This window comes from Desmodus rotundus, chromosome 2 (genome assembly GCF_022682495.2).
Source record: "Desmodus rotundus isolate HL8 chromosome 2, HLdesRot8A.1, whole genome shotgun sequence".
Classification (NCBI taxonomy): domain Eukaryota; kingdom Metazoa; phylum Chordata; class Mammalia; order Chiroptera; family Phyllostomidae; genus Desmodus; species Desmodus rotundus.
The window spans coordinates 52740255-52753469 of NC_071388.1; the positions used below are offsets into that span (position 1 = coordinate 52740255).

At 38.7% G+C, this 13215-nt stretch overlaps 1 protein-coding gene across 1 annotated transcript in view; it reads right to left on the minus strand.

The window, feature by feature from the left end:
• SLC9A9 (solute carrier family 9 member A9) overlaps positions 1 to 13215 on the minus strand; it is a 520093-nt gene that overhangs the window by 182888 nt on the left and 323990 nt on the right. The window contains exon 12 of the mRNA XM_024556352.4: positions 4563 to 4716. Within this exon, the coding sequence (XP_024412120.2) occupies positions 4563 to 4716 (154 nt within the window). The remainder of the gene's footprint in view (positions 1 to 4562; positions 4717 to 13215) is intronic.

Sequence of the window (13215 nt, forward strand, 5' to 3'; positions counted from 1 at the left end):
GTTTCTAGAAACATACAATCTTCCAGAACTAAATAAGGAAAAAGAAAAAAACCTGAAAAGACAGATAACAACTAATGAAATTAAAGCAGTAATCAAAAAACACCCAGCAAACAAAGGTACTAGGCCAGATGGCTTCACAGGCAAATTTTATCAATCATGCAAATAAGAACTTACATCTATTCTTCTCAAACTAGTACAAAAAATTCAAGAGGAGGGAAGACTTCTAAACTCTGTTTACAAAGCCAATATTATCCTAATTCAAAAACCAGATGAAGATACAACAAATAAAAAACATTATAGGCCAATATCCCCGATGAACATAGATGCTAATATCCTCAACAAAATATTAGCAAACTGGATCCAGCAATACATTAAAACTATCATACACTATGATCAAGTATTTTTCCTGGGGATGCAAGGTTGGTACAATATTTACAAATCAATAAATGTGATTTATCACATAAACAAAATGAAAGATGAAAATCACATGATCATATCACTAGTTGCAGAAACAGAATTTGATATAATCCAGCACCCATTTATGATAAAAGCTCCCAGCCATCTGGGAATAGATGGATTATACCTCAACACAATAAATGCCATATATAGAAAAACCCACCACCAATATCATACTCAATAGGCAGAAACTACAAGTGTTTCTGTTAACATCAGTAACAAAACAGGGATGTGTTCTTTCACCACTCCCATTCAACATAGCACTGGAAGTCCTAGCCACAGTGGTCAGACAAAAAGAAGAAATAAAAGTATCCAAATCAAAAACGGGGAAGTCAAACTGTCATTTACACAGATGACCTGATATTGTACATAGAAAACCCTATAGACTCCACCAAAACACTACTAGACCTAAAAAATAAATTTGGCAAATTAACAGGATACAAAATCAATGTACAGAAATTAATACATTTCTATATTAATTGATACAGAAATTAATGGTATTTTTATACACTAATAATGAACTATCAGAAAGAGAAATTAAGAAAACAATACCATTTACTATTGCAAAAAAATAAAATAAGGTACCTAAGAATAAATTTAACCAAGGAGGTAAAAGATTTGTACTCAGAAAACTATAGGACATTAAAGAAAGAAATTGAAGAAGACATAAATAAATGGAAGCATATACCATGTTTATAGACTGGAAGAATTAACATCATTAAACTGTCCATACTGCCCAAAGCAATCTATAGATTCAATGCAATTCCTGTTAAAATACCAATGGCATATTTCAAGTTCTAGAACAAATATTTCAAAAATTTATATGGAACCAAAGAGACCATGAATTGCCTGAGTAATCTTATGAAAGAAGAACAAAGTTGAAGGTATCACAATGTCTGATATCAAACTTTACTATGAAACCACTGTAATCAAAATAGCCTGGTACTGGCATATGAACAGGCATATAGAGCAGTGGAAACGAAGAGAGATCTCAGTAGTAAACCCATGCCTTTATGGTTCATTAATGTTTGACAAAAGAGGGAAGGACATAAAATGGCATGTAAAGACAGTCTCTTCAATAAATGGTATTGGTAAAACTGGACTGGCACATGCAAAAAAAAAAAAAAAAAGGAAGCTAGATCACCAGAATAAACCAGAATAAACTCAAAATGGATAAAAGACTTAAATGTAAGTCATGATACCATAAAAATCTTAGAGGAAATTATGGGCAATAAAATCTCAGATATCTTGCATAGCAATATTTTTGCTGATATATCTCCTAGGGCAAGGGAAACAAATGAAAAAATATACAAATGGGAGTACATCAAATTAAAAAGCTTCTGTACAAATAAAGAAACCACCATCAAAATGAAAAGGGAACTCACTGTATGGGAGAACATACTTGACAATGATACATCTGATAAGGGTTTTCCAAAATATATAAAGAACTTATATGACTCAAGAACACAAAGACAAATAATCCAATTAAAAAATGGGCAAAGGACCTGAACAGACACTTCTTTAAGGAGGACATACAAATAGCCCATAGACATAATAAAAATGCTCAAATGACTAATCATCAAATTGCTGAAAATTAAAACCACAATGAGATATCACCTCACACCTGCCAGAATGGCTATCATCAATAAATCAACAAACAACAAGTGTTGGTGAGGTTGTGGAGAAAAGGGATCCCTAATGCACTGTTAAATGGAGCGCAGACTGGTGTAGCCACTTTGGAAAAGAGTATGGAGTTTCCTCAAAAAGTTAAAAATGGAACTGCCTTTGGACCTAGCAACTCCACTTCTGGGAATATATCCTAAGAATCCCAAAACACCAATTCAAAAGTATGTATGCACCTCTATGTTCAGAGCAGCATTATTTATAATAGCCAAGATCTGGAAACAGCCTAAGTGCCCATCAGTAGATGAGTGGATAAAAAAAAACTGTGGTGTACTTACAGAGTGGAATATTATGCAGCAGTAAAAAAGAAGGAACTCTTACTTTTTGTGATAGCAAGGGGGACCTAGAGACTATTATGTTAAGTGAAATAAGCCAGTCAATGAAAGACAAATACCATACAACCTCACTTATATGTGGCATCTAATGAACAAAATAAACTAATGAGCAAAACAGAATGAGAGGCATAGAAATGTGCACGACCAACAGCTATAGGAGGGGATGGGGCAAGTGGGGACTGGTTGAAAGCAGGTGAAGTGTGTAGCCAAAAAACATATACAATTGAACCCTGGACATGGAAAATAGTGTGGGGATTGTCTGAGGGAGTGAGTGGGGGCTGGGTGAAGGGGGCAAAGGAGGAGAAATTGGGACAACTGTAAAGCATAAACAATAAATATCTTTTAAATTAAAAAAGAAAATTATATTTGAGGTAATATTCATTTAAATGTTCATGTAGCAATTATTTGTTCAATCCTACTAAGTGTCCAGCACCAATATGACAAGGAATGAATCCTTGTCTATAGGAATCATTTTGGAAGTCCTTTTCCAGTCAGATGCATCTTTTTCTTTCAGATGTGGGTATGAATTTGCCTTACAGAGAATGGGCGGGGACCAGTAAGGGATTGTGTGTTTGATCAAGATAAGATGTATGGCTTTGACAACAAACAACGAGTGTTGGAGAGGATGCGGAGAAAAGGGACCCTAGTACATTGTTGGTGGGATTGCTGACTGGTGTGGCCACTGTGGAAAACAGTATGGAATTTCCTCAGAAAACTAAAAATGGAACTGCCTTTTGACCCAGCAATTCCACTGCTGGGAATATACCCTAAGAGCCCTGAAACACCAATCCATAAGAACTTATGCACCCAATGTTCATAGCAGCACAATTTATAATACCCACGTGCTAGAAGCAACCTAAGTGCCTGTCAGCAAATGAGTGGATCAAAAAACTATGGTACACTTACGTGATAGAATACTACACAGCAGAGAGAAAGAAGGAGCTCCTACCCTTTGCGACAGCATAGATGGAACTGGAGAGCATTATGCTAAGTGTAATAAGCCAGGTGGTGAGGGACAAATACAGTATGATCTCACCATTAACTGGAACCTAATGAACAAAACAAACAAGCAGGCAAAATATAACCAGAGACATTGAAATCAAGAACAAACTGACAATAACCAGAGGGGAGGTGGGAGGGGATAATGGGGGAAAAGGGTGAAGGGTTTACAGAAACAACTATAAAGGACACATGGACAAAACCAAGGGGGGTGGGATCAGGGGAGGGAGGTGGGGATGGCTGGGGTAGGGAGGAGAGATGGGGGGGAAAGGCAGAAAACTGTATTTGAACAACAATAAAATTAAAAAAAATAAGATGTATGGCTTTGAGAAATACAATGTGATTTACCCAAAGTACCATTGTTGTCTGGAATATCAAAATGATAATCCAGATCAAAGAAACACTTAAATAAAGTAGCATTAAAAAATAGATTTACCCATTTTTGCAATTGTCACAGGCTTTTCATTTTTGTCAAACTGTCCACTGCACTCATACTTCAGGTTTATAGCAATCATCCTCCAGACAATGCTACCTGGAGGGCCTCTTACTGAATCCTTGACTCCCTTTTCCTCTGAGAAATTGTCTATTTTGTGTCTATAGCATCCCTCTGGCTAAACATATGGCACACTAATCAAGTATGTTTGAGCACGTCTCATGTCCCTAGTTCTATCTTAAGTGCTGTGAGGAATTAAAAACAAAACAGATTCACTTTGTCCTTGGTATTACTGCTTTTTCTGAATAAATCCTACTAGAGTGTGAGGGTCTTGAGAATGAGAACTGTGTCTTACTCGACTCTATAACCTGTCACAATGCACTTAATAGATAGTGTTGAATGGAGGAATTAATAGGTAATTTATTTGTAGGGATAGACTGTAAACAGACCTCGCCCTGAGATTTCTAGGACTCCTTGAAAAGTCAGTTCAGTTGGTGATAGGTCATAGTTTCACCTGTGACTGACAGTCAGCTTTTCCCCAGGGAAATGTAGTGCCAGAACCTGTCATTGTACTTTGGACCAAGTCGGCGACATCAGAACTAGAACAGCGCAGCCACGCTTCCTCAGGACTTCAGCAGTTCAGCAGTGCCACTCACCTGATCTGAAGCCACGTCAGCATGGGGGTTGTCCCTCCTCCAAACACCCAGACTGTGAAGAACACCAGCAGCAATGTGGTAGTGAACATCATCTGTTTGGGCTGAGATTCTGTGTCCCGAATAGCTAAGGCAAACGCGATGGCTCCTCGTAGACCTTTGAGGGAAAACCAAAAGACAGAGGGGGAGGGAGGGAGGGAGGGAGAGAGAGAGAGAGAAGAAATAAACATCTTCACAAGCCTTGTTCCCTCATTTGAATTTACCTCTTTATCTTTATAATTTTCTAACAAACACATTTACTTTTTTTAAGTTAAATTTTTTATTTTAAAATAACAGTAGATTCACAGGCAGTTGTAAGAAATAACAGAAACTTACTGTGTGCTCTTTCTCCCCAATGATAACACCTTGCAAACTCTAGCACGATATTGCAACCAGGATTTGACACTGATACAGGCAAGATCCAGTACATTCCCTTCAGCACAAAGACCCCTCCTGTCCTCCGTTTATAACCATGTTTATTTCCTTTCTACACACGCCCTCTTCCAAACTCCCTCTTTCTTAAAAAATATATATTTTAAATATTTTATTTATTTATTTTTAGACAGAGGGGAAGGGAGGGAGAAAGAGAGGGAGAGAAGCATAATGTGTGGTTGCCTTTCCCATGCCCCCTACTGGGGACCTGGCCTGCAACTCAGGCATGTGCCCTGACTGGGAACTGAACCGGCAACCCGTGGGTTTGCAGGCCGGTGCTCAATCCACTGAGCCACACTAGCCAGGGCCAAATTCCTTCTTTAACTTCTGGAAAACCAGTAATCAATTTTCTGTTTCTATGATGTTGCCATTTCAAGAATGTTATTAGATGAAATTGGAATTGAGTTTTTTCACCCAGCGTAATTCTCTGAATATTTATCCAGGTTGCTGAATATATCAATAGTTTGTTCCTTTTTATTACTGAGGGTATTCCATGGTATGGATGTTTCAGTTTGTCTAATCATCCATTTATTGAAGGACATCTGGGTTGTTTCCAGTTTTGGGCTATTACAAATAAGGCTGGAGTGTGGGTAAATAAAAAATTTTCATTTTTCTGAGATAAATTCCCAAAACTGCACAGAGACTTATGGTGTTTGTATATTTTTAATAGAAATTACTGAACTGTTTTCCAGAGTGGCTGTATCATTTCACATTCCCACCAGCAATATAGGTCATCCAGTTTCTCTGCATCCTCACCAGCATTCGGTGTTGTGACTATATTTTTTTAAAATTTTAGTCACTCTGATAGGTGTATGTATGGTAATAGCTTATTGTGGTTTTAATTTGTGTTTTCCTAATGATTAATGATGTTGAACATTTTTAAAAAGATTTTATTTATTTATTTTTAGAGAGAGGGGCAGGGAAAGAGAAAGACAGAGAGAGAAACATCAGTATGTGGTTGCCTCTTACCCTCTCCCTAATGGGTGGCCCGCAACCCAGGCATATGCCCTGACTGGGAATCGAACAGGTTACCCTTTGATTAGAAGGCTGGTGCTCAATCCACTGAGCTACACCAGCCAGGGCCAATGTTGAGCATTTCTAAATGTGCTTTTGTTATCTTTGGGCCCTCTTGGGCGAGATGTCTCTTCATATCTTTACTTCATTTTGTAATTGGATTATTGTATTTTTTGATTGTTAAATTTTTAGAGTTCTTTAAATATTCTGGATATACTCCTTTGATGGATATACAGCTTATAAACATTTCCTCCTACTTTGTAGCTTTTTATTGATGAACCCTAATCTGTTAATTTTTGCTTTTATTTCATGTGTTTGAAATCAAGTCTAAGAAGGTTTGCTTAGGTCTCGGTAGCAAAGTTTTTCCCCTATGTTTTTAAATCTTTTTTCCAAAAAGGTGTACAGCTTCACATTTTACACTTAAGTCCATGATCATTTTAAATTAATTTTTCTATAAGATTGAGGTTCATTTTTTCACCTATGGATATTTAATCGCTCCATTAAATAGCTTTTGTGCCTCTGTCAAAAAGTCAGTTGGGTGCATTGTGGGGCTGTTTGCAGGCTCTCCGTTCTGTTCCACTGACGTGTGTCTGCCCTTCTGCTAACAGCTCACTGTCTTGTTGCCGTAGACTTATAATAGGCATTGAGTAGGTGACACTTACATTTCATTTTTTAAATTATTTTAACTATTCTAGTTCTTTTGCCTTTCCATAAAAATTTTAGAATAATGATGCGTACATCTAAAAAAAAATCTTCCTGGGCACATCCAATGTGTCAGATGACAATTTAAAAAAAAGTAAGGACCTGTGAAACTTAATAAATAAATAACATTGAAGAATTATTCTAGCCTGAGTAAATACTTTTACAAAGTCCAAAATCTAAACTAACTTATTAAAGCCTGCTTTTTTCCTGTTTTATTTTTCTTTTTTGATAACAATATGCTAATTAAAATTTTATGCTAAAATATCAAATCAAAGTGTGGTAACATTCATAAAAACAGAGATGTAGACTCTAAAGAAAAGTAAATAAAAGCACAAGTAGCAAGGTAAAATATTACAATGAAAAGTTTCTCTTGGGTAACACAAGAACTGTAAGCCATTTATGAGCCCTGTTATATCAGGTAACAGGACAAATAAACAGTTTTGATGAGAGCAAGTGTAAGTCAAAGACATAGTGATTGGGTTATTTTTACAGAAATATTTAAATCACACATGTAAAATTTTAGTGGTCTACTTTTATAATATTTACTGGATCATCTAGATTTCTAAATTTCCAAATCTTTATTCATTCATTAATAAAAATAGAAACTGGACACACAGTGGGAGGTGGAAAACTATAACTAGGCTGGTTTTTATCCCTGGGATGCCAACTTAGAATTAATGCTCCTTTATTTTCTCCATGCTGAGGTGATACAAGAGAAAAGTGGCATGACATGAGATCCAGAGGACTAGAGACATTTAATATATTTTGCCTGAAACAAGAAGGCCTCAGAAAGAGAGAGCAACATGCACATCAATTATAAAATACCTTCAAGGAAGAGAATGTAATGGAGGGAGGAAATTATTCTAAATCTCCCTGTAGACAAGACAATGGCCTGAAGATAAGGAAGATAGCATTTGAAGTAGATATTAATAAAAAAGTTCTTATACATCAGAAATTCTGAACACTTGATATGGCTGCGCTCAAGAAGAAACGTCCCCCTCAGGAGATGCTCATGTATTCAGACCCGGCTGAAGACAAGAGAGGGGAATATTAATAACCCTTGATGCTGGGGAACGGTTTAATAATGTTCTGTTTGGGAAATACAAATGGTGTCATTAGGGAATGGAAAGTCGGGGAAATAGTCTTACAACAGACTTTATAGGTCTAGGAAAGGCCCCCAGCAGTGTTTAATCACAGTACTAGACTCGAGATAGATGGCGATCTTTTCATTTTCTCTCTTCCTCAAGCTCAGATTGCTAGAATGTCCATAAAGGAGCATAACCCCAAATTAGTTGGTGAGTATGAGAAGTATTAAGTGTTGAGAGTCTAATTATTTATTGAATATTTATATGTGTGTCTGTGTATTTTGAATTTTTGTGAGAAGGAAAAGAAGAGATTAGAATAAAAGTTAAAACTTACTATATCATGCTTATTGTGAACTCTTTAATCTTAGATATCAAGCACAAGAAAAAATACCATCGTTTATCTTCCTAAGTATGTTTAATAATGTATTTATATTATGTTAAACTGGCATAACTATGTTCTGATATCTAAATTATCTATACATGAGTAGTCCTTGGTTTAAAATATACTCAAATGATACCTGTTATTCTGACTTCTAATATATATATAGCATATATAACATACATACAATTCTCTATATTTATAGGATGCATTGTAGAGGTCTCTAAAAAAAGAAAGTTTGGTCACTGCCTTATCCTTGTGGCAGGTTGAGAGCTAGTGCTAATTAGGGCCAAAGTCCAAGATGTTGACGGGAGGCTGCCTTCTCCATATAATGACCAACTAAAAACCCACAGAAGCAGTGTTTCGGGAGAAGGGACCATCCGTCTGGAGCCCTGCTCACACGTAGCACATGCCCTGTGCGGTGGCCTGGCAGCATAGGCCACGTGCACTGGAGTGAGATTCTAAGTGCACAGAGTAAAGCTCATTTAGAACTCCAGATAAGAACTGTTACCTCTTTTCCACTCATCTTGTTTGATTCCGAAGATATTTATCACACATTTGGAGACTAGGCAATTGTCAAATCAATGGCTATTCATCGCGTCATTTAGTACATGTGTATCTCAGGTAGCCATAACAAAATACCACAGACTGTGTAGCTTCAATAACTGAGATGTGTTGCTCAGCTTTGGAGGCTAGGATGAGCAAGATCAGGGTGCCAGCGTGGTCAGGTTCTGGTGAAGCTCTCCTCCTGGCTGGCAGAAGGCCGTAATCTCCCTGTCTGGGAGCAAGCTCTGTAGTGTCTCTTCTTGTAAAGACAACAATCCCATCAGAGGGGCCCCATCTCCAAATACCATCACTTGGGGATTAGGGCTTCGCCTTATGAATTTGGGGGGGAACACGATTCTGTCTGTAGTAGTATGTCTTGATCACCTGCTATGAAGAGGTTTTGTGCCCACTTAAGCCTATCTTCTTACCAGAGGGCTTGAGGACTAAAATAAGTTGCTCAGGCAAGCAGGGAAATACCACAGATGAAAAATTACTATTTGCTTGGTTTCTTTTAGCAAGTCACTATTTCCAAAGACCCCACAGCATTTTGTTTAGAAACCCAGGAAATCCAGAACTCATTGTCAAACTTGTGTTTTGTTTCATTTTATGGGTACTTTGGCCCTTTGATTTTACCTTTCTTTTCCTCCTTGTTTTCTTACTTTTGGGAGTTGACAAACTATTGCATTTCATTTTAGATGGGTTTGCTTTTCAGAGATTTGACATATTTCACATAGTTAGTTGTAAAGTTAGCATAACCTTGGGGGAATAAAAGAATTACCTGCAGTTAAATGTGGTTTCATTTAAAATTGGCCTCCAAGGGATCCTTATGTAAATTATGTTGATGTTCTACTCATAACAATAGCAGAGTATCAAAGTATATGAACCAATGAAGCTTTCTAGCAAGAACCCCTGCTGCATTTTCCTGTTTATCTTTAAAGAGGAAAAGTGAAACAATCTGCTATACATTTGCAAATGTGTTCTGAATGGAGAATGTCAGATACAGTTACATTTAAATCAAAGCAATATAAATGGTTTTTATTGAAGGTGCAAAGCAATAGTTAAAAACTAAATAGTTATTGAGCACTCACTATGTGCTTTTCAGTAAACAAAATGGGGTAGGGGTGGAGGTGGGGATGAGAATTGGGGAATGATGACCTCTATTTTGGACTTATCGACCTACAAATATGACTCTCTCAACTGGCAAATTGTGGTAAGGTGCATTAGGGGTGTAGAGTCTGCTATGCGTGTTTACTCTAATGAAGAAAAAGATAAGGTTGCTACACTTCATGAGGACCCAAATCATGACCATTGTTGACAAATGTGTAAAGTTTAAGGTACTGAAATCATTGGTGGGTTAAAGAGGTCTTTGTCCCATGATTCACGAAGAAGACTGAGAGCTGTAAGTGGGGAGGAGGAGAGGGGAACTGACTGAAAGAAGGTAAAAGGATTAGTCAAAGAACACAAGACATGGACAACTCTAAGGGACCCATGGACATGGACAACTATAAGGGAACTAATTATGGAAGTCGGGGGTGGGCTTGGTAGAGGGAGGTGAAAGAGGAAAAAATGGGACAACTGTATTATCATAAACAATAAAAAATAAAAAAAGAGGTCTTTGCGTACATGATTTTCTATACCTGAATTATTTTTTCTTATCCAAATTCTCTCTAGTTTTTTCTTCTATAATCCTCACCTAAACTTTGCCTAATTTCAACTGGTCTGTAGAGCTCAGCTGAGCCACTGATTGCTCTATGAAGCTGACTGGTGTGCAGAGTGGCGGGGGTCCCCTGAAAATAGCAGAGTGTATCCCCCACAACCCTTGGTTGGGGGAAGGGGGAAGTGGATGATAAGGTGTTTAAGATACTTTGGATAACAATGGCGAGTGAATAGCCATGCCTTTCCTGAAGGGAAGAGGACTGCCTCCCAGAGTGAAAGGTATATGTGGCTTTAAGAGGATATAGTGACTCCTGACACAGCCAGAGGAGGCAGATGCCCTCTGTGACCCCAGATGCCCTTGTGTCACTGGGAACGCTTGCCCTAACTAAAGGTGGCAGCTGAAATAAGGTAAGGTAAAAAGATACTGGGGAACTGGCAAAAATGGTGGACACTAACACATCATAGGAATAGCTGGATATGAGGTCATGCAGGAAGTCCTGGGCCAAGCCCTGAAATGAGGGCAGGCTGAAAGGCAAGGGGGTCCACCAGGAGGTCTGGTGTGTAAGGGGGAAGCCACGAGGTCTGGAGTAAGAAAGAGGAGGCCCTCTGGGAAGTCTGCCTGGAGAAGATGGCAGCTGGTTCTTATCAGTGAAATAGGAGCAAAAGTGATGCATGTTATTCCTGGGTCAAGACTTTTAAGGAGAAGCTGTTCCCGCCCCAGTTTCTCTTTCTCATTCCCCCATCATGATGAGTCCCTATAGTAGTGGTTCTCACACTTTAGCTACATCAGAATCACCAGGACTTGTTAAACCTCTGATTGCTGGAATCCACCTCCCAGTGTCTGATTGAGTGGGTCTGGGTGGGACCTGAAGATTTGAATGTCTAGCAAGTTCCCAGGTGGTGCTGATACTCCTGGGGCAGGATAGCAAAGAACTAGAAAAATTATTTGGCAAGTGGAATGGGGAAACTGAGACAGAGAGCTGAACAAACTGTCTGAGCAATTTATACACATTCCAGACCATGCCGGGGCAGACATGCCTTGGTCCTGGTCCCTCTTTGGTGACATTCTTTGAAGGTGAAACTGACCAGAGAATGACCTATAGGTTCATTTTGATCCATCAGCATTCAAAGTACCCACCTGTAAAGCTGATGAATATTCTATGAGATCCTTCTCCCTAGACCTCTCCTAAAATTTCTGCCTTTAGAAAAAAAGGTAAAATCCCTTATGACAAAGATCCCAAGGCATACTGTCTCTCTAGAGCACGGCCACAATGTCTTTCTTCAGGCGTGTATCTTTGCTTTCTTTCTCCTAAGCTCTAAGGGTCCCTACGAGACTTGCAACCAGGGGAGCAGCAGGCAGCAGCAGCTTGCCCTGGGCTAACCCCCTGAATCTGTCCCCAAGGGCCTTTCTTTTGCCTCTATAACTTGAGTCTTGAGTCCATGCAGCCAAGCTGGCTTACTTCTGCCTCTGTGACTTTCTTTCTAAAAAAGCGAGGCAGCTAGCTCTCTGAGCAGCATGCTAGAATTTTCTCTTCAAGTGTATTTTCTCCTTGCATGCTAAATAAACTTTCCCTTGTGCTAGAGTTCTTGGCTCTGAATTCTTCCTTTGCCAAAGTCAAGAACTGAGAGCTGACATTGCTGGTAACACTCTTGGTCCAGGGATAACACTTTTAGAACCCTTGGCTTAGGGGATAATGATGCTACAAAATGGAAGGAGCCTGATGATATCTGAAGCACTATCTGGGGGTTGAGGCATTTTTCCTCTCACTCCTACATTAATATTATCCCTGGCCTTTGAGCATTTACTACCGTGGCTCAACCACTGACTACTGGGAGTTTGTGTGTTCCAGCAGTTTAGCCTAGCCTGAGACTCTCTACATCTCTCTCCTTACTTGTCCCTGTAGAATTACAGGGTATTTTTTTTAAAAACATAGCAAATGGAGTTGGGAGGAATGGAGTTGTCAAGGTTACATATAGTAAATGGTATGACTGGTTATTAAACTAATGTTTTATCACTGCTATTGAATATGTTACTCATAACAGAGACAGAGAAGTCATGGTTATCTTAAGAATTTGAGTTTTTAGGAAAGATGCAAAGCAGAAAATTTTCCTTTCCTTTTAGGTAGAAGATCAAGCTGAAGGACCATTTTGAAATAGATGTTTTGTTTTTTAAATCCTCATCCAAAGATATGTTTTTATTGATTTTAGAGAGAGCAGAAGGGGAGAGAGAGAGCAAGAGCAAGAGAGACAAAAATATTGATGTGAGAAACATCAATTTGTTGCCCTCATACATGCCTTGACTGGGGATAAAACCCACATCCTAGGTTTGTGCCCTGACTGAGAATAAAACCTGCAACCTTTCTGTGTATATGGGATGATGCTCCAACCAACTGAGCCACCCAGGTAGGGCTGACATAGATGTTTTGCCTTTTGCTTCCCAGACACAACTCTCTCCCCTTCTGTCTCTCCCCTTTGTTTTCACCCCTCTCTCTCCCTTTCCCCCATATCACTGACATTATGTTGTCCCCCAACCTACCCCCAGCCCAGGCCTCCTTAATCTAAAATGATAGGTGTTTCAGTCTCTAGTCAAAACTCCCATCTCCTCCTGCAGCCAAGATGAACTTCTTGCCAGGAAGAAAATAATCAAAAACAATTGGAAAGCAGGAATCTGTTGAAAAAGGATAGCACATGATCCTTGGACATGTGTTAATATACTTGTTAACATGCGTGCTTTTATGTTTATTTGTAGATATTAAAAGAGCTGGTGACATTTTTCAGGCACTGAGGAAGTAGGTGGTGAATG